Below are 18,764 nucleotides of genomic sequence, written 5' to 3' on the forward strand. Positions count from 1 at the left end.
TCTCGAGGTTAGTCAGACCTTAAGTCACTCTGTGCATTATTATGTCAGTAAAACCCCCCACATGCTTTTCTTATAGTTCATAGGTCAGTAGGATAGCAAGCTAACCTTGGCTCAGTTCCCTTTGAAAAAAACTCTTGTGGCTGAAAGAGCAGCATCTGCAATGCAAATATCACACCACAACAACATATCTGTTCCAGGGGCTGGAGATAATGTGAGGTAGTGAGGGTGTGACATATCAAGAACGCAGTTGTTGATCAGTGGCCATGATGGGTGATTACATATCTGATGAAATAAGAGAAATGTAGCGCCAGACACGTTTGAAAAAGTAAGAGAAAGTGAGATTATTAAGAGAAACAGATTGATAAACACCACCTGTAATGCTGCTATATAAGTAACAGGATTCACACCACTCAGTAAAATTAATTTTACATTCAGATAGAAATTCACAGTAAGTGATTATGTTTGCAAATAATGAGGTCAAAGGTCAGCCGAAGTGAAGCTGGGGTAAAAGCGTAGACTCCACGACCGAGAGAAGGGTCGACTTTATCCTCAAGCAGAGGCCGACATGACAGAAACTGAAGGGCCGTGTGATTAAAAACAACATGAACCAGACCACGGGGGTCTGGTACCCATTAACCCAATTCGCCCCTGCATAAAGGAGGGGGGGTAAAACTTTTCTCCGAGCGGCAACAAAATGCGGATGTGTGTGTGTCAGCCAAGCGCTCTCTCATGTGCTTGGACGTCATCCGCGTCCCTCCCTCTCCGTTATCCCCTCACTCACTCCTCCTTCAGTCTGCTCCTCTCAGTCCGCACTCGTGCCGGCCCGACCTCCTCCTCTGCCCGGCCAGACACCCACAAGGATCCCGCGGACTGCAGGGGACACAAGTTGGGCAGTTTTTTTTTTTTTTTTTTTTAGCAGGGTCACGACGAGTGAGAGAGACAGAGGTACAGAGAGAGAGGTTCGTTGGGAGGGGAAAAAACTGCCGGTCGCATTGCAGCATCTCACATTTTCTCCCAACTTGTTTTTTTTTTTTTTTTACCCGACATCAATGTTTTGATCAAGAAGAAGAACAAACTTTGTGCTCCATGGAAAAATGTAAAAATCCACCCGGATACTGAACTCTGGACTCTTAACTGCGCCCTTCTGAGCTCAGTCAGCGGGCTGGGCTCTCTTCACAGGACCGTTAGGTTTTTTTCTTTTTAGCTAGCAAAGCTAGGTGGGGACCAGGTCCACTGTGTGGAAAAAGACCAAAACATTTTTTTTTCCTTTACTGCAGGCCTCATTTCTCGCTTCACTACGAGGAGAAACACCAAAGTAAGTACATTTCACTTTCATGTCGGCGGGGGGACGTTATTCGTTTATGTGCGCGTGAGTGGGTTAACGGTGGACGCAGGCTCCGCAGCCCCGCTTCGCTGCGACGTCATTACGCATTCATGAAGGATTCGTTTAATTAAATACCCCACCGCAGGGCCGTGTGCGGGGTTAAACGCATAAATGGCGTCCTATAGTTATTCCTAACTGAAAGTACATTCTCAATCGTCAACATTTGGAGTCTCACATGAGGACAGGAGGGCTGGCTGGCGTGTGGCCCAGTGGAAGGTCTGTCTGTAAAGTTTGCTAACTAGCAGCAAATTATGTCCCGTTATTTCAGGTCACAGTTAGCTACAACAGACGGACAGCATGCCAGGTGAAATTACACGTCGACCATTTTAATTGATTTTTCTTGTTAATTGACGTTATAGTGATTTGTTGTTTGGGACTTCTCCTGCTGACAATGTCGTTAGCTTTTCTGCTATATTCTCTCTCCATTGTACTAGCTAGTAAGAACACCCCTGTGGCAGGAGGACAATTACATCTAAAGGTGCATTATGTAGTTTAAGGGGAAGACATTTGAAAAAGAAGAAACTGAATAAAATGTCACAGGACAATACAATTGGATACATTTTTACTCTGTTTGTATTTGCAGGACCCTTCTAAGTAGCCTCGTTTTCTATCTGTAAACAGTATCCAAGAGACCTTATTTTGCCTTTAGGACAGCTGGTTCATCCAGTTATGGAAATACTGTATACAAGGGGTAGATCAATAAGTGATGGCTAATATTAATTGCGTCAATACTAGTGATAGACTGTATATCGGCCTGGCTGGTCACTAGGACAATGTTCAACATTTTTTGATTATCAGTGTCAGTGTTTTTTGTGTATGATTGTCATTGAATAATTTAATTATACAGTATCCTTTATAGCGTGTCAGCACTGAATAATTGGTTATTCTTCAAAAGTAACTAAAGTTATCAAATAAGTGGAGTGGACTGGAGGTATAAAGTTGCAGAAAAATTGTAGTTAGTTACATCTCATCATTGGCTATCCTCAACTTTGACACCAAGAGTTTAGTTTTTAGGGCAACTGTGTATCAGTTCCAGTTATTGGTCCCCTTGATGACTAATAACCTGTATACGTATTGGCCCTGAAAAAAACATAGCCATCGCCCCTACTGTACACCAAGTACATATTTCTGAGTTTGTATTATTGCCTCCCCTGAGTTTGAATTTCTTTTTCAAAACTACATATGCCCCCTTTCCACTGGTCAAAAATCCCACTTAAACCCCTGAAGATCAGGCTTTTGTGTGCAATGGGAATGTGTAAACTCGGCATTTTACAACCCAGGACATTTGACTATGCAGGAGACACGGCTCGGCTCGGCTATGATCTATATGTAAGACCCATGTGAGCGTGTTTAATTCAACCACACGGAGTGATTAGGCATTATCAACATCTGGTTTTGGCTGTAAATGAGGAATTTGGGATGCGGTCTGTTCAAGGATGTTTTATTACTGGACACAGTGTTGGAGGCAGAGCCCTGTTAATTCCTATGGAAGCTGCTCAGTGGTGTTATGAAGCCAAAAAAGCTTCCAGGGTATGAAAATACCTTAATTTAATAAGCCTGTGTAGACCTGCTGATTTTGGTGTACAAACAGTCATAGTGCCCTTTTCAAATATTTAGGTAACAACAACCTATAAATTGAAATAAATTGGCCATAAACATATTAATGAGTAGCTACAACAGCCACTGGAAGTCCAGGGGACATAGAAGAAATACTGTTGTTTTGTTTGCAACAAATTGCATATACTACCATTCATTCAAAGTTATGTAAATCTGTGACAAAATCTATCTGTGCACAGCACTACCTCAGTGTTAGATGATCATTACCCTTCAGAGCTTCCACTCAACAAGAAGAATAGCCCTCACACATCTCCAGGGGCCAATCTAAGTGCTCTGGGCAAGATAACTACTTACACAAAAGGCAGGTCTGGCCTGCATCCAGTCAGTGAAGAATCAGCATGACAATATTACCCTCACACCTACTGAACTGGTTTATTCAAATCAGTCTGCTGACTGATTGAATCGGGCCATTAATAATTCATCAGGGTCACAGATCAGTGTCAAAGGTATTCAAGTTGACTTTCTTGTAAAGCACATAAGATTGGATAACAGTGATGAAACAGATGACTACGGACGGGCTGTCCACCCTTGGGATGATTTTACGTTTTCTCCCACTTGCAGTATACCGTTTCCTGCGTTCATCCTCTGCTTTAATGAGATTACACTAAAATGCTTTCCGTCAGAACAAGATCGAGAGGAAAGTCCAAAATGTGAAGGATGTGTGTGTGACTCACCCTCAGAAGGCATGACCTGAGTTACAGATAATGAACCATGTGCAGAGAGCATTAACTGCCACTTCATTCCACAATATGTGCATTCAGGATTTAACATTTTTCACCATGACCACAAAAGATGAAGGATGTATAGGAGGTTGACAAACTTAATCAGCTATTTATTACCACTAAAATCTAATCAGTTAGACTATTAATTGTTGGCACAGCTACAACATGGTGGTCCTGTAGGTGCCAGAAGTTTGCACCAGTGTGTTACATTTATCTGTTGTTTCCATCAACAACAGTAGAGCAGCCTTTAAATGATGGCTGTAACTTCAACATTTCAACATTTTGTCTGGAAAACGGTAAAAAACAAAACAAAAAACAATAGAAAACCAATATAAAATGTATCCCTTTACTGAATTCAATCATTGAATATTGTTGCTGCATTATCATTTTGTTGATAGAAGAACTGACTTTCTAATCTTTTAAGCTCTAATCTATAATGATAAACTAAATAACATACTAATTATTTGTATTAGGGTTGATAATACAGAGCTGATATATAAGGTTATCTCTGACAGGAAAGCTTATCCACAGTTTATAATCAGTAAAACGTGCATATGTCGTTTATTATAGCTGGATGGCTAAGAGATAATTATCAGGGCTTTATAGCTGCATGTCATTTCAAAACTTGTGATGCAGGTATTGATATGATACCCGAGCTTTGGCACTGAAAGCAAACAGTAGCCTGCTTTTTTTATTGCCTTACAATGAGGAATCTAAAAAAGTTTCATGACAGAACCACTTTTCTATTTAAAGATCTCTTGATTTGAATCATCCAGCTAGAACTTTACCTTTATAAAAGCATAAAAGCATTCAGTACATAACGGTTCTTTATTTGGTTCTTGAGACACATTTCAGTCAGTACTCTCAAGCCCCTTTCACACATGCTAGTCGATCCCTGAAATGTTCGGGAACATTTCCTGTATGTGTGAAGGGGAGCAGGGATTTACCACATACTTGTCACCTTAAGACTCAATAACATTTCAAGGAAAATGTTTGTGAGACTTGTGGTGTAAATCTACACAGTAACATCACAGGGACAGGTATGTAAAGGGTTAAGAACAACTGATGAAAAAAAAGACTTTGCATGGAGGGAGGGAACCAATCATGAGACTCCACTGATAATGAAGTAAGGAGTTGAAATTAAGTAGATATTAAAACAAAACATTACTTGTCTCACTAACTTGCTGATAATGAAATACCTTATGACAGAACTGCAAAAAAAAGATTGATTAGTTGTGAACTGTCAAATTAATAGCCAACTATTTTATGACAAAAAGTTTTGAGTCATTCATATGAAAATATGAACAGTATCAATGAAATATGAATATTCTCTTGTCTCAGCAAACAAACACTGGCATTTTTTCAGTGTGGATGTAGTAGCAATACATTGTTGTGGCTGGATTATTATTTTGTCCTCATCTTTTTCATTTTTCCAATTAATGAGGAGTGGCAAGCAACATTATGTAGAACATAACATTTTGTGCAGTTTGGCCCCCCCTCCCCCAGAGCTTCTGAGTGAAACAGTACTGTCGTAAATACAAATCCCAGGTCGATAACAATTTGTCAGACATAATGTGGTTGCAAACTACAAACAAAAGTTATTACGTCATCGCAATGTTTTGTGTTGAAAACTTGTGTGTTGAAGTAAACGTATGTAACTATGATCCTACTCTCTGCATAGTGCAGAAACAAGTGATATCAGTGACAGAGGCACATTCATCCTATTACAAGACACTGTACCATCAATATAAAATTGAAGATTTTAGTTTAATGTGAAACAGTTACATAATGATTCTTTAAGGCTATAAGAGGCATTGGATTGATATCAACAAGATATCAGTACCTCATTTCTAAAATATCTGCTATCGTCATCATCTTTATGTCTCAGCACCTTTAGTTCAAGGTCACAAAATGATTCAGGGCTGCAGACTTACTTGCTGACTCAGCACCGTTTTGACTCCTGTCTTGTGACCTTTTTCAGTATCAGCATGGCACCGATGTGCCGTTCTGGCTCCAACTTATCATATCTTTTAACTGAGGTTCTGAAAACTGACCCCATACAAGGTATTCCACAGTATTTCCCATCTAAGCTGTGTGATATATCTGCTCCTGTCTCCGAGACATTTTTAAAACAATGAGTCAGCTGTCAGTGAGCAACTTAAGTATGGATGGATATGAGCAAATGGGTAGTTATAGACACAGAGAGATGGCATGTTATTAGTCACAGTCAGGAGTATGTTGCTACTGTCTCATGACTTATGTTTCCTCTAGTCAACTCAGTCTACTATCATTTAGATAAACAAAGTGTTGGATGACTGTAAATCTCCATAAGGTGTAATTCATGCGCGGAGAGTGAATGGGGCAGCTGGAGCGCTCCCTCTGTACGGTGGCAGTTTGTTTACATTCTCCACAAATTCCTGCACTTTGTACCAGGCTTCAGGCTGGTCTGTTTAGGTTTTTTTCCTTCATTGCCTTAATTTCTTTGAGAAACTGTGTTAAAGGTTTGGAAACGAAGAAGCATATCGGTAACATCTGGAGCTGCACTCGGGCCGACTGCAGCTGGATCTCTGTTTACAATCACCACATCCGTGTAATGTATATTCATACTGAGGAAGAGAGAGGGGGGGGGAGACAGTCAGACAACTTCCTCTCTCCCTCCCCTGCCAGAGGCATCCTTTATTTTTATTGGACCTTTGGAAATGGTCAGAGTGTGGTCATATGATCCTGCGGGCCAATGGAACGTGGTGTTAGGAAAGCTGTGTGGAGAAAAGAGTTTTAACATGCTGAATTCACTGGGTGAGCTCAACTAGAAAGCCTAAAAATATCCGCACAAATCCTAACTCCCCTGCACTCAGCAGAAAAGCGAAATACAACTTTTTCTGCCATTGCACCCATCTTTATTATTTTTCTGCTCTGTCTTTGGTGAGATCACACAAAACACGCTGTTCAGCACAGCTCACAAGATCTGGTGCAACACTGCAGCAGAAGTGAGATGTTGTGCTACTCAAATGGACTTGGCAAATTCACTGGGAAAAAAATATGTCACCCTTCCCATCCGACACCACCTGTGCTGAGGGGGGATAGAGAGAGAGGGGGAAGCCGTGCTGTAGCAACAGGAAACAGGGGCCATGACTAACATGACATGATGTGGGAAAACAACTGACACACTCAGCCATGACACCGTCTCCTGACAGTGTAAGAGGCTACAACCAGCAGCAGCACTGGGTTAGATCTTTAGGGTTGAGGGGTCCTCTGTCAGTGTTAAACGTCAAGAGCTGATCTTAATTAGTTTTGTTTGAAGAGCTAGTTTGCTAGTTTTGTAGGTGATTATTTGATTACTTCTTCAATCTTAAACATAAAGAAATATGTGATTTGAGAAAGAGGAAGGAAGGAAACAAGGAAGTTGTTGAACGTGACTAAACCTAAAAAACTGATAAATTACCTGATTTTTTCATAATTTTTACTACATACTTTTCGGATTCCATTTTTTTTTTTTTTTACTGAGAGCCCTCTAGTGGCAGACATTACATACTGTCATTTAATGAATCAAATGTTTTTTTTTATGCCAGAGATACTCTGGATCTATCTTATTAGATGTGTTATTAGAAGACGTCTTAGTCTTTAATGATGTTAATCTGAATACTTTGCGCTTTCAGACTGCTGCTTAAAAAAAAAAGCAACCAGTGTGATGACATCAGCTTGGGTTCTTCTTCAAGAAAGTGATGTTAAAAGAAAACATTTTGTTGGAAAATATGGCTTTATTCTAAGTAAATTAAGTTTATTGTTTTTGATAAATGCTATGCATGGAGCACAGTTCTTTACGCCCAGGTCTAAGATAAGGCTAGTGAAGGGAGGGAGAGCATTACATATAGCTTTGGGACTGAGGGCCAAAGAGGGAATCCTTCTTGATTACTGGCAGTGAGCAGCAGGGTGGGGATGGGAGTGGAAGTGGAGCGGTTACAGGGCTCTGGCATTTTCAGCTGCAGTGAGTCAAGAGGGGAGTTACTGTAGATCCGCGAGGGGACTCCAGAGACGGAGTGTGTGGGGGCGCCCCCGCCGCTCCACACATATGGACGAATCATGACTCACATCCCTCGGACGCTCTTCCTTGTACTCTCTCGGCCACTCCCTGAGTTTAACAGCAGAAATATTCAGCTCTACTTGCTGAATAAAAACTGCAGCTGCTGTCGACCCTTTAGGAGTGTGCTGATGTTGAAAGCGCCGAGCTCAGTGGTTGGGCTGAGTTTTCTACCCTCACGTGGAGCCTCTTGAGCTCCCTTGCACGCTGCATTTGCTCTGTTTTATGCATTAGGAAAAACCTACAGCCGGTCTTCCAGTGAGAAGGAAACAGTGGTACTGTCATCTAATTCTCTTAATTACACAGTACCAAACATTCCTAATCACAGATGTCTTCCCGTAAACACAACCAGGCCTGTATAGCTGCTGCCTTTGAATTAAGCAATCCCCTATAGACTGCATTCACTTTTTTTTCTTTAGGGTGTGGATCCTGCCTCTACAACATGTGTGTCTTTGGCCTTTACAGCTTAATAAACCCCAAGAGTTGTTGCTGACCCCTTGCCTGTCTTGTGTTTCAGGATGATGTCTGAGCTGAGCGAATGGTTCTGGCAGGAGCGGCTCTGGTTTCCAAAGGGCCTGGGCTGGGCTGACCTGGAGGACCGGGATGGACGAGTATACGCCAAGGCCCGCGACTTGTGGGTGGCGCTGCCCATTGCCCTTGTATTCCTCATTGTCCGTCAGATCTTCGAAAGGTCAGTCCATTTTTCACTCTGTCTTACTCGATATTTGAAACATTCATCTCCCTCTATATTTACACATTTTTCTCCGTCCCTCTGTTCAGTCTAACTCTTGCCTTTTTCCCTGATGGCTTCTTCTCCTCCTTTTCTTTCTCCTTCAGTCTGCCCATCAGTTATCTCATCCTCTGGCCTCTAATTACATTACTTTACTCCAGAATGCAGTTTATTTTTTTCCTTTTTTTCCCTTCAGCAGTTATTTGATCCTTTCCATGCTGTGCCCCACTTTATAATATGAAAAGTGTTTCACATTGTTTCTCACACAACGACAGTGTTCCTGTTATTTGTTGCTAATCTTTTGGCCATCAGACAATTGTCAACTCCACCTACGTCTAATTGCCGATACTAGCTGGAGAGTGGAGATGTATCATAAGACAGAAGAATATTTTGCTTTATTTTGCTTTTCAAAAAACAAATATATAATATATATATATATAATAGGCTAAATCAAAATTAAAATCAGTTAGACACTATCCGGAGTAACAATCAACACAAAAAATCCTCAATACAGGAAGACTTAACAGGGGTACAATCAGTCTGGTACTTGAGAGGTTTTCCATTTAATCCAGAAAAAAGTTGCAATGTCTTGTTAAATGATTTACTTTATTTCCTCGAACAGTTAGTTATTTTATTTACAGTTATGCAGCCAGCCAGTCATTTCAAGTAGCCACATTCTTATTTCCATTTTTACTCAATACATTTTTGAGCAATGGCCAGAAAAGATGTGCTTTCAAATGCACAACAACATCATATACGTATATAGAAAAAGTTTGGCATGGTACAAAAAGTGGTTCTGTCCACTGTCAAGTGTCTTATCTGCCGCAAATATAACAAAATAGTAATAATAAGAACAATGGGTTCTGCCTGTTAACACAATTTTCAAGATGGACCCACACCCTGACATGGGGGCGAAATTGTGGTAGCAATCTACCCTGCTGAGTGACGGCAACCAATACTAGTCAATCAAAGGCACAGAAGGAAGTCAGTCTTTTGCCATAGTTAGATAGAACAACTGGCACTTCTGCTGGTTTCTTAAAACACCCCAGACATGCATAGAAAGAGTTTATTGATTTCCACCAGAGAGAAACAATCGGATTACTCGTTCACATGGTTATTAGGTGCTAATATTTTCCTGTTGAACGGATTATCAAAGGTTTACTTCACTCTTCTCATCCAAGCTGAAAATTCCTTCTGAACAAGCTGGATTGGACCAGTCACTTCAGATTGAGGTGCTTACCTGAGGCATTTTTACTCTGACTGGGCTATTACTCAGATTATAAGTGGAATATTAGGGTCTATGTAAAGAGAGGCTAATGAAGCCTTCATTGCACAATCTAATTTTAGTATTTAACACTGTCGTCTTGCCTGACTTGCAGTACATCTTTGCTCTCATAGCAAAAACTACTCTTTTACTCACATTTATGTAATTCACATTAGAGTTTTCATGATTGCACAATGCACTGACTCTGTGCTTCTTACATATCTCTACGTTTCGTCTCCTTTTAATCTCGTCAACCTGTTTGTGTGATTGCAGGACGGTGGCAACACCCCTGGCTTCTCTGCTCGGGGTAAAAGAGACGACACGGCTCAAAGCCCCTCACAACCCCGCACTGGAGTCCTACTACTGTAACACTACCAAAAACCCCACACAGGTAGGGTGTCTGCACACAGTGTTCAAAAGACTCAGTGCCATGCTGTGTGCGTTGTTGGGAAGCTTAAATCTGATCTCTCTGTGCTGTTCTCAGACTTCAATAGCAAGTCTCTGCAAGCAGACTGGATATTCAGAAAGACAAGTGCAGCGATGGTTCCGGAGGAGAAGGAACCAGGACAGGCCGAGTTTGCTCAAAAAGTTTCGAGAAGCCAGGTAAACAGACGTGCAGACACACATTTTTAAACACACTTCTATAGGGCTAGGTCGCATCAGCTGCCCAGCTTTGAGTTCCTCCGGCTATATGAGCACATTTCAAAGGGCAAAAGTAGCCCTCTATTTTTAACATGCACTCATTACAATGCTTCTACCATGCTTGTAGCCCGCACTCTCGTCACACACATACACACACACACACACACACACACAGATCCGACCGTCCACACACTCATTAACACAGGCTTCTGTCACCACTGTTGGTTATTTTTATGTTTGAGCATTAGCTACAGCAGGAGCTAAACCAACAGCATGAACACCTGATAATATGAAGCTGCTGAAAGTAGCTGATGTCAGCTGGCAGGATTCACACTGTGGCAACAGATGACACTTCAAAAAAAAGCAGCAGCTAGGACCGTAATGAGTGATACTCAATGGCTGATATTCAGTGATGTGCATGTAGATTTATGTTGTGTTCAATGTATAATGTCTCTGTACGGTTTTTATTAGCCTCATTGTCATGGTCACTGTTCACGTTTGTCAGCAGATCCATACAAGCTTTTCATGTGACTTAAAGGGTCAGTTCATCCAAATTACAAGAAGAAATAAAACCACAGTTGACAATTTTCATTGAAAGAGTGTCTGTATTAGTATTAGTGTATTAGTTTCCCCCTCAAATGCCCTCCAGATCTGAACCTGACTATAAAAACAACTGCTTTAGATATATCAAAAGGTTTTCCTCAGCAGCAAGACTTGTTCTTTTTCATGGAAATGCAGACATTTTTTTTAGCACATTATGTTTCAGGTTAACATAATGAGTCTCTTAAAAAAATAATCAGGTGCCCACATGCCTGCTGTAATCACTCCTTCCATTGGAAGTGATGAGGGAAAATATCAACTTGCAGCAGTGAGGGGAATTTGTTACAAAAAAGGCTTAAACTTTGGAAAATCATTACTAGAGTTGTTCTTGAACTCCTGAAGCCTCATATTAGATAAAGTTATTCTCTGAAAGGAAAAACCTAAATGGATGAGTGGAGAGACATGACAAAAGGAGGTTTTGCCTTTAAAGTGTAACCCATCTGTATTTTTACACAGAAAGAGAAACTGTGGATTTTGCCCGCTTTCGCTTTCAAGCACATTAAGAAAGGAACTTTTAGTGGTCAGTAAGAACAGGAGGAATAATTATAAAAGTCAAACACGTTGCAGTGACTATTGTTCAGCCTAAAACAATGTGAACCGATCCTCTAAGCCCAGGACAACTAGGCAAGTCCAGTGGCTGTGACAGTTTTTTTCATCACCATCTGCAGTGTTTTATCCAGGTTAGTGGTCAGACGGTTGTTGATGAATTTAACATGATTTGAGTGAGTTTTTTTTTTCTTGTAATTTTGGTGAAGTGACCCCTTCTCCAAGAAGATGTCTCTATGCATGTTGTTTATGTGTAAGCTAGTCTTGCATATGATGCTTGTGTGTGTGTGTGCATGTGACTGCATGTTTGTCACTCCTCGGTTGCGGTGTGTCTCTCGCTGGGCAAGTTACGACATTTCTCTTCTGAATCAGTCTATTGTTTGTGTGCACACAACAGGCTTTCTGTGTCTCTCGCTTATTTCCCCCCACTGGTGAATCTCTCACTCTCTCCCTGTCTCTTCTTTCTATGCGTTCACCTTCCTCGCTTTCTCTGTCTGTTCATCTCTGCTGCTGCTCTGCTCTCTGTGTGAATCCCCTCTCTACACCTGGCTGCAGTGGGAATGACCCCTCACTGTCTCTGTTACAGGATATTAACAGGGAGGATAGTGTCTGACAGCTCTCATTGTCTGTCGCTGTGTGTTTGGCTGTGTGTGCGTGCGTGCGTGTATGTGTGTGTGTGTGTGTCCCGATTTGACATTCTCAGCGTATTTCACCAGATTTTTCCAGGCTGCTCATTCAGCCCTGCGTTTCTTTCCAACTTGCAACTCTTGTGTGTTTGCGAGAATATCTGTGCATGTGTTTGTGTGTGTGTTTGAGTGTGTGATGCGGTTATGTGTCAGCTGGTAGATAATGTGTCTGCTGTCTCTTCTTCATTGACTGAGTAGAAAGTGTGTTTGTATGTGTGTGTTCTCTTGCAGTTGGAGATTTACCTTTTACCTTCTTGCTTTCATTGCTGGCCTGGCCGCCCTCATCGATGTGAGTACCGCCATGTTAACCTCGACCCCTCCTCCTCCATCTCTTCCTCCTCCTCCCGTCTCTCTATGTTTACGGCCTCGTTTGTCTGCCCTGCCATCGTAACTTGACGGTTTCCATGGTAGTTGGTCCTTTTTTTTTTGCTGTGATGACCTCTCCTCTTGCACACCCAGATAGGGGCAATGTTGACTCATTGCAATGCTGAGTCAGTTGATATAAATACACCTGTCTCTGAGCTCTACTGTCTCATTTACACACCCATCTCTCCTTCCAGAAACCTTGGCTGTATGAACTGAAGGAGATGTGGGAAGGCTTCCCTGTGCTGGTAAGTGTCTGCGATGGCTGTGCACACTGAATGCACCAGGGTATATTTAAAGAGTTTCATCCCGTGTTACAAATATTGTTTTTTAAAATAGCTAAATATCTTGGGGGCTCTTGAATATAAAAAACAAGCCATTTGAATGCTCTTCATTAGTTACAGACATTTTAAACGACTCATAAATAATTATTATTATATGTTCATGTTGGTGTATGAATTTTTGAGAAATGTGTCTGTTTCCTCTCCTTCAGACTCTCCTGCCGTCTCAGTATTGGTACTACATGATCGAGCTGGGTTTCTACGGCTCTCTGCTCTTCAGTGTTGCTTCTGATGTCAAACGCAAAGTGAGTGAACTCTTCTGCTATCAGCGGGTATGAAACAAATTGATGTAGACAAAAAATTGAATTTATCCAGACAGTAGTTTTGTTTATCACTTTTATATGGTTAGTACATCTTGATTCGCTGTATGAAACAGAAAGACAAAGTCTGATTGTACTATCTGATCAGTTTGACATCTGGTTTGGACTGTGTGGACGTTAGACTGTTGTTACACGTGTGTTTGAGTGTGTGTCGGTGTGTGTCAGTGTGTGTGAGTGTTTGGACTTTGGTCAGCCGCGGTCAGCTGAGCACAGTGGGGTAAATCTGACAAAAGAGGCACAGTGTGTTCCTCCAGCGAATTGTTATAACCTAGATACCTCTAAGCAGGATTTGCCACTCAAAACATGTACCAAACTAAAGCACACATTCCCAACATTTTCCACCATGTCTCTTCTCACCTCTTCAGGACTTCAAGGAGCAGATTGTTCACCATGTAGCGACCATCCTCCTCATCAGCTTCTCCTGGTGTGTTAACTACATCCGAGCTGGAACTCTCATCATGCTGGTTCACGACTCCTCTGATTACCTCCTCGAGGTAAATGACTCCAAAAAGGCAGTGCTCTAGTGTAGTTGTGTAGTATTTTGATTAGCACACTTTGGCGCACAAACCAGTGAACTATATGTTTCTCAGAAATTGAATGGATCATATGTTGATGCCACTTATCCCTGCTTAAAGGAAAAAGGCTGCTTAGACTGTTCACAGGCTACATCCTTATGATCCAGAGTGCTATGAAAGCGTAACCAAGCTTAATTCTCATAACAACACTGCCCCCTTGTGGATGGGCCGACACTGTAATAGAGGGATATATGCAAACAACTCCCATTATTCATTGGTTAAATATGTAATCCATTTGTTTTGAACCTTCATGTCTTTCTTTCTTCCTCCCTCTGACAGTCTGCAAAGATGTTCAACTATGCTGGGTGGCGAAATGCCTGTAACTACATCTTTATAGTGTTTGCTGCGATCTTCATTGTCACTCGCCTGGTCATCTTCCCATTCAGGTACAAAGAAGCACATTTTAAAATTAAATTGTTTTAATGTTATATATGATTGGCTGTTATTTAATCTCTATCGTCCTCACTGTCTCGGTTGCAGGATTATTTACTGTACATGGGTTTACCCAGTGACCATCTATGAACCTTTCTTCGGCTACTACTTTTTCAACGGACTTTTGATGGTCCTGCAGTGTCTACATGTCTTCTGGGCCGTGCTCATCATACGTATAGCGGTTCGCTTCCTCACCAACAATGTAAGCACACAAAGAAATATTAAACAAGATTCTGTTTGTTTAACCATGAAACCATTGACCTTCCAGCACTCATGTCTTCATCATCCAACATTCATTTAACAGCAAATATACAGTACCAGCTTACAAGATGCAATAAAATCCCAGAAAGGGCAAAACAAGTCAAATGTGTATGTATTCCCCCTGAAAAAGGTGCAGTTGAAACAGTTAAAATACGAAAAAACTGCAGACAGGTGTTCACAAGTGTAAGTGACAAACTGAGCTAGAAGCGTCAGTCCAAGTGGAAATCCTGAAAGAAAGTAGTGCCAGTTCTTGTCAGGTTAAGTGTCAACGGATGTCCAACCCTTGCAGACAGATGGAGCAAAACCGTGTGAAAATACTGTTGTTGGGAGTAAGGAGAGCTGGAGACAAAGGCGAGGACCTGAAACCTGACAGTGTTTCAAGTGTGTCTCCCGCACTATAAGCTGTGAAAAGAGCTGAAGTGTCAGTTTAATTGAAGTCACATGAAGCTTACAACATTATCCAAATCATGATGGTCTGTTTCATCCTACGCACACTTCAAAACCTGACGTCTCTATTACCCACCTCTCAAAGTTCAATCAGAAATTTGAGTGCATTACTGTCAGTCCAGGAGGTGGCAGTAATGCACCTTAAATCAGTTTGCCAACCACCAACAAAGGAGAAGCTGCTATGTTGCTATGCTATCAGAATCAGCATGTGCGTCACTTGATCGCAGAATTAAAAATGAACTACAACATGTAGCATATTATTACAGTGGGTTATAAACTGCTTCATAAGACCAAATTAAGTAAATAGAAGGGAAATGACTTCCAAAGAGATGTTACACTTGATATATTGTCTTTTTGGACATTCTGCTAGTCTGATCGCCAGTCTAAGTGATTTAGTTTGATTTGGTCAGAATAAAGCCTTAGGCAGCTAGCCTCAAGTGCAGCTCAGGAGTGGGCTCCAGAGGTCTGTTAGATCACTTATTCCAAGATTTCTCTTTTATTTTTAAACTGCTGTCTTTAGCCCCAACCGACACTGCCTCAAGTGTGATAATTTGGCACATCTCAGACTTCACTGAGTTCCTTATTGAGCCATAAAAGGGTTTGAATTTTTGTTTCCCTGAGGTCTTCCTTCAAAGACTAAGAAATGAAAGGAGTGGAGCTGGTGGTTGACGTGTCAGTGCTGAAAGAGAAAGATTCTGTGTATTGATCCATAAATTGATAGAAATTTAAGCGCTCACATCCTTATCACTTTATTTTTGGGGTGAGTTTTTTCTTACTCAAGTCGAGGGTCTAAGGACAGAGGTTGCTGTACACTGTACAGATTGTGAAGCCAAGAGAAAATGTTACTTGTGATTGTGGGCTATATAAATGAAATCGACTTGAATTATCACCCAACATTATTTACAAAGGAAATATAAATAACCTGCAAGAGAAAACGTTACACACAAAAACTATAAATCCATGGAACATATGAAGATGATCCATAAAAGCTAAGAAAGAACATTAGGAATATTTAAACTCACGTCATCTTACAGACCTCTCGTGCACATGCATGTCCGCTCAAACACTTTCCATCATGCGAGTGGACAGTTTGAGTCTGTTCTGACACTGACCAGAGCCCCAGTACAGTTTGAGCGGAAGATCTGCTTGATTGATGACGTGTTTTCTAAACGGCCTCAATTTGAAACTGTCTTTTTTTTTTTTTCCTCAGGAAAAAGTTGACGATGAGAGGAGTGACAAAGACGAAACAGATGAATCAGAAGAGGAGGAGGAAGAGGTTAAAAAGGACATGAAGAAAAATGGGCCAGTGCAGAACGGTCACGCAGTCCACAACAACAACCACAGCAAGACCGAGTAAAAGCAAACAAGTGTGGGGACGAAAGAATGTGAGAAGGACTCATATCCCTCAGTGGGGGAGCAGGAGGGAGGGATGAAAAGAAGGAGAAGAAAGAAGGGTGGGTGTCAGAAAAGGGGGGGGGTCATTCCGTAAAACAAGGAACAGCAGGTAACTCGAGGACACTGTTACTTTTGCACAACACAGAAACACACACGTTCATACGTACTTTTAGAGGGCACAGATGACGTACACTACATCAATTGGCATGGCTGTCTTTGCTTCGTCATCAGAGAAAAATATATCACTGTCGGTGTGTGATGTTGGTCCCAGAATTTCAAAGAGACGGGTGAGAAAATGGAGAGGAGCAGAGTGTGGATGAGGGAGGGAGGTGATGCTGCTTCTACTTTAGCTTTCCGTGTTCTGTGTGCCTTAGAGCCAGATAATGGCTGTTGAAACGCCATGTTAAAGCTCCCTGCTTTAATCCTCTGTTGCTTTATGTTGTTGCACCTTTTTTGTTTTCCACTGAAAGAACAAAGGAGAGGGATTTTTATGAAAGTGAGACAACAGGGCATTCATTTCCCTAATTTTCTGTCTATGCAATAACGTAAATGTTCAGCTATTGCAAACGTCTTTGCACAAACATACAGTCTCTTATATACTGTAAGAACCTGCAGGAGGACTGAGTGCCTCTGCTCTCCAATGCGGCCTGTGCCATACCAAGTAGACTGCCTTGTCAGGCTTAAGGAGTGAATAATTCTTGTTTTTCTTGCTTTGATTTTAAATTTGTAATCCAGCTCATTATGTAGAATTCCTGCTTCCAATATATGTCTGACCTGCAATGATTCTCAATCCTTTGCTGTTTGAGCAGTCAGAAACACCGGAATAGAAATCACAGCTTCCTGCTAGCGTTGAATGTTTTTCCTCTCTGGTTTTGGCTGAAGATGTTTGAACCAGTCGAGTCTTGAATCGCCCTGATGTGATGGTGCCACCCACTGAAAAACCGATGACTCTCAATAAAATCACTGCGAAGGTGGGTTGCAATGTGGAAACACGGGAGTGTTGCTAAGTGGAATGGAATGGGCGTGGATCAGCCATTTCCAGATTTTATAAATATGAACCAGATTTGTTCAATTCACTGCCTTGTAGCCTGGGTTATGTTTGTTAACCTGGGTTGGACTCATGATTTTAGGTGTGATTCTGTGTATGAAACGGGTTTACAGGTTTTGCTGTTAGGCAGATGAAAGATGTTATAATCAATTTTTAGCAGTTCAGTGTTATAGTTTTTTTTTATGTCACGCTTTAAAGTATTTTGTTACGTCAAGTGCCTTATCTGTAATGTATGGGAAGCTCTCTCTCCTGTCTTCATGTCCTCTCCTTTCCTCTCCTGTCTCACATCACATCCATCACTCACCTGCCTCCTCTTTATAGATCACCTTCCTTTGAAAGTCACCCTCATTCCACCACCATGCTCTTTTTTTTTTTTTACTAACCCAGACCAACCAGCAGCCTCTCTTCCCCAGTGATACAGAAGAAACAGCTGTGTCCTAATTACAGTGTTATCATTTTTTTCTTTTGTATTTTTTTTTTTGTTTAATGACTAAGTATTGTTATTAATAATAAAAGTAAAGATCATGAATCACAATGAAATCAATTTGGAGTTGTTTATTTTTATTTTTTATTTCTGTATTATGTCTGCAGACATACCACACAGTAAAGTTTCGGAAATTCCAACAAATAAAACACGAGACCATCAAATATGTTTTTGTCCCTTGAAACACCAGGTGAAGATACTGCACTACACGTCAAAGATTCAGAACATCACTTAAGTAAAAGTATATAAACATTAGTTAATTTGACTTAAAGTATCAAAAAATACTTACAAAATAGCCATTTTCAGTGTTTTTTACTATTACATCTGATGTTATAGATAAATATTGCTGCTGCATTAATGTGTGCATGGAATTTTTTGACTATATACTGTTTGGTTGTTCAGTCTACATTAATGCATCATGTTCTGTAAGATCAACATATATTTGTTGTACCGTTGACCTGTGAAGAAAATATATATATGTCTTCATATATATATTTATACACATACATATACATATATACATATAGCATGTGATACGAGGAGTGCAGTATAATTCACAGTAAAAAAAAACAAACTTAATTTAACTTGCATTGATAGCAAAATAAAAAAAATACCATGGTATGAAATGTATAACGGTAACAAAATGTAAGGGAAGGAAAGGCAATTACAACAACAACCATTGGGATCTGGTTAACAACTGGAGAACAATTTTAAATATTTTTTTTTTTTCCATTTATGATTTTTGAGTTCTTTAAGTTTTCAGTAGTTATCAGATATGTTCTACAAACTGTATCTTTAAAAAAAAGAACAAGGAGAATCCTCTTTTAAG

General features: G+C 40.7%; 1 protein-coding gene across 3 annotated transcripts; it reads left to right on the plus strand.

Moving 5' to 3' along the window:
- The first annotated feature begins 719 nt into the window (after nt 1-719).
- cers2b (ceramide synthase 2b) lies at nt 720-17,991 on the plus strand. Of its 3 annotated transcripts, none has more exons than XM_037075704.1 (11): nt 720-1,315; nt 8,319-8,492; nt 10,069-10,186; nt 10,280-10,398; nt 12,501-12,558; nt 12,830-12,880; nt 13,126-13,218; nt 13,659-13,787; nt 14,148-14,254; nt 14,349-14,502; nt 16,219-17,991. In XM_037075704.1, exons 2-11 carry the CDS (start codon nt 8,320-8,322, stop codon nt 16,363-16,365), a joined length of 1,149 nt encoding a protein of 382 aa, XP_036931599.1. In that variant the 5' UTR covers nt 720-1,315; nt 8,319; the 3' UTR covers nt 16,366-17,991. The 3 variants fall into 3 exon arrangements, with proteins under 3 accessions (XP_036931599.1, XP_036931598.1, XP_036931596.1); XM_037075703.1 differs by lacking the exon at nt 720-1,315 and adding an exon at nt 1,444-1,600; XM_037075701.1 differs by lacking the exon at nt 720-1,315 and adding an exon at nt 1,592-1,688.
- The last annotated feature ends 773 nt before the right edge of the window (nt 17,992-18,764 follow it).

This window comes from Acanthopagrus latus, chromosome 17 (assembly GCF_904848185.1).
Source record: "Acanthopagrus latus isolate v.2019 chromosome 17, fAcaLat1.1, whole genome shotgun sequence".
Taxonomy (NCBI): Eukaryota; Metazoa; Chordata; class Actinopteri; order Spariformes; family Sparidae; genus Acanthopagrus; species Acanthopagrus latus.

Bases quoted from the DNA above. Each gene is read 5' to 3' on its own strand.
- cers2b (XM_037075701.1), top strand. From the start codon at position 1,636: ATGTCCCGTTATTTCAGGTCACAGTTAGCTACAACAGACGGACAGCAT. The intron at 1,689-8,318 runs GTGAAATTACAC...CTTGTGTTTCAG, and splicing joins ACAGACGGACAGCATGCCAG to GATGATGTCTGAGCTGAGCG. The intron at 10,399-12,500 runs GTAAACAGACGT...GTTCTCTTGCAG, and splicing joins AAAAAGTTTCGAGAAGCCAG to TTGGAGATTTACCTTTTACC.